This window comes from Hylobates moloch, unplaced genomic scaffold (assembly GCF_009828535.3).
Source record: "Hylobates moloch isolate HMO894 unplaced genomic scaffold, HMol_V3 SCAFFOLD_3, whole genome shotgun sequence".
NCBI classification, from domain to species: Eukaryota; Metazoa; Chordata; class Mammalia; order Primates; family Hylobatidae; genus Hylobates; species Hylobates moloch.
In genome coordinates this window covers 85578990-85582062 of record NW_026652278.1, presented here as the reverse complement: position 1 = coordinate 85582062, position 3073 = coordinate 85578990, and the positions used below count along the sequence as shown (strand labels likewise).

Here is a 3073-nt window from a genome sequence, read left to right as displayed (position 1 = left end):
TTTATCCAGTTCACCATTGATGGACACCTAAGTTGATTCCATGTCTTTGCTATTATGAGTAGTGCTGTGACGAACATATGCATGTGTGTCTTTATGGTACAACGACTTATATTCTTTTGGATATATACTCAGTAATATACCCAGAGGATTCCTTAAATTCCAAAGGACTATAATTTGTTCTACCATAAAGACACACATGCATATGTCAAAATGGGTCAAATGGTAGTTCTGTGGTTGTTGTTTTTCCAAATCAATAGATCTTTTATTGCATCGTTTAAATATCACAAGTAGGTCTTAGGAGTTATCTGGCATCTTGTTTCTGTAGCTGGTCAACTCTTAGATCTTATTTGTCAGCATGCTGAGCAGTTCCTTTTTCAGAGACATAAATACCATCCAAAAATTTCCTGATATGCTTGTTTTTAACTGTTGTGGCTTGCTGAATCAAAGCCGCTGAATTTGAAACAAGCTCAGTGTCATTTCCTTCAAGGATTAATTCATATTTCTGGGTTTGACACACTGAACAAGCAACACCTGGTCTCATCCGAACCCTGCAGATGTATTTTTCACCCAAGAAATTTCGGATTTCAACAAAAGACCCATTCTCCTGGATAACGACGTTGATGCGGAAGTGAGCACACACAGACCTCATCTTGTAATGGAAGCCCGGTGTAACACCCTTGATCATGTTCTGTACATGACTACAGATAGTCCGAGCCATAGCCAGTTCCTTTCTGTTACCTCACCACAAATGTTGTCAAGCCGGAGCCTCTTTTTTTTCTTTCCAAGAAGACTGAGTTCTACACTGATGTGATTGAAGTCCCTCCACAGGGTTACTCTGGGGCCCTTCACAATAACTGTGCATCCCTTCAGAGTAATGACATTTTCCAGAATGTCGACAGTCTGATTGCTGAGAATGGTCTTCATTCTTGCAGTAGACACGGCAAATAAAGCAGTAGTTCTGTTTTAAGTTCTTAGAGAAATCTCCAAACTGATTTCCACAGTGACTGAACTAATTTACATTCCCACCAGCAGTGTGCAAGCATTCCTTTTTCTCTATAACCTTGCCAGCATCTGTTATTTTTTGGCTCTTTAATAATAGCCATTCTGACTTGTGTGAGATGGTATTTTACTGTGGTTTTGACTTGCATTTCTCTAATGATTAGTGATGTTGAGCATTTTTTTCATATGCTTGTTGGCCACATGTACATCTAATCTTCTTTTGAAAAGTTCCTGTTCATGTCTTTTGCCCACTGTTAAATGAGGTTGTTTTTTGCTTGTTGATTTGTTTAAGTTCCTTTTAGATTTTGGCTATTAGACCTTTGTCAGATGCATAGTTTGCAAATATTTTCTCCCATTCTGTAGGTTGTCTGTTTACTCTGTTGATAGTTTATTTTGCTGTGCAGAAGCTCTTTAGTTTAATTAGGTCCCACTTGCCAATTTTTGTTTTTGTTGCAATTGCTTTTGGAGTCTTCATGAAATCTTTGCCAGGGTCTATGTCCAGAATGGTATTTCCTAGGTTTTCTTCCAGGGTTTTTATAGTCTTAGATTTCACATTTAATTCTTTAAGCCATCTTCAACTTTTTTTTCAAAACAACTTGTGTAATCTCCTCTTTCCCTAGTAACACCCTAACCTTTTCCTTTGTTCTCCAGACATTCCAGAGGCCACCCTGGTCTGTGTGTATGTCCTGAATTGCAATCCCACTTCTTGTTTATTATTCCCAAATGAAACCTTCCTATTTAGGGATTTATCTCTTTATATTTTTTATGTTGACAATTAATTCATTTAAAAATTTTAGCTGAATCTTCTTACCAGTTTTTATGGCACCCAATGGTGTCTGCCTAGGTAAACAAATACTCAAATTCTGTTTCTTTTGGCATGAAGCTGTGTCTCCCTGGGTTTTGGGTTAGTTGGTTGACCTGTGACCGCAGTAGTCTGATGGGTTCAAGAAAAGTCATGATTGTGCAATTTGTCTAGCTTTTTTTTTTTTCTGGTTGTAAGAGGGATACATTGTTCTAACCCTCTACATTTTCTGAGCTGACACAGGAAGCCCTTTCCTCAGGTCTAAACACATAGAAAGCAAGATTTTCTCAGATATTTATGCCAGAACTACTGCTTTCCTCTTTTTCCTGGAGAGAAGACTTATGTAAATGGGTTTGCAAGGCTCTGCTCTTGTTTTGAAAAACACATCTGCACATGTCCGTGCTTGCCAGAAACCTCAAATTGTTCAGCCAGTCTCCTGAGCACTGTAGCTTTCCCATTTTGGAGAAGGCTTTGGAAAATAGGAGTGAAGATTGAGTTGTGTTTTAACCAGGGTTTCTGTACTCCAACCAGAGGAGTGCCGGCTGGAAGAATCATTATGGAAAGGATGGGGCTGAGGCAGAAACTGAGCCTGCCATGGGGATGTCAGGGCTGGCCCTGGAGGGCTGTGCGAGCCCTGGGGCTGCAGCCGGGCTCCTGGCTCCCTGGCAAGGTTCTGGTAATAGTGGCTTGAGAAAGGAAGTGAAAGCTTCCCTTTTTAAGCTATGTTGTAAACTCCCTCAGCAAAGTTGTTTATAGGAAGTGGTAGAACAAATATTATTTAAGGAACAGTGTGGGGACATTAGGACTCTGTCCAGCCAAGGCATTTAATCTCACCTGAGGGAAGTGAATATGTCCAGCTGCTGAAGAATGTTAAATAGGCCAGCTCAGGAAAGGCCCCCCAGGCTATTTGCCTAATGCTGTCCCCAAGAGAGGGATGGAAAGTGCCCTCCTTCTAGGACCAGGGAGAGCAGAAAGTGGGGAGCATAGGAGGGTAGCTTGGGGATCATCTCACACACTCCTCCTGTGAGTTTGCTAAAGCTTTGTTAACAAACCACCACAAACGGGATGGCTTAAACAACAGAAAATTATCATTGCCCAGTTCTGGAGGTGGGAAGTTTGAAAATGAAGTGTTGGCAGGGTTGGTTCCTTCTGAGAGCTGTGAGCAGGGATCTGCTCCAGGTCTCCTCCCTTGGCTTGTAGACGGCTGTTTCCTCCCTGTGTCTTTTCACAGGGTCTTCTCTCTGTGAGTGTTTGTCTCCGTACCCCAATTTC

The 3073-nt window shown here is 41.4% G+C and overlaps 1 protein-coding gene across 1 annotated transcript; it reads right to left on the bottom strand.

The window, feature by feature from the left end:
• Positions 1-343: 343 nt before the first annotated feature.
• Positions 344-924, bottom strand: LOC116479400 (large ribosomal subunit protein uL6-like). The gene is given in 2 exon segments (XM_032754595.1): positions 344-748; positions 751-924. Coding segments are annotated over 2 exon segments (579 nt in total).
• Between the last annotated feature and the right edge of the window lie 2149 nt (positions 925-3073).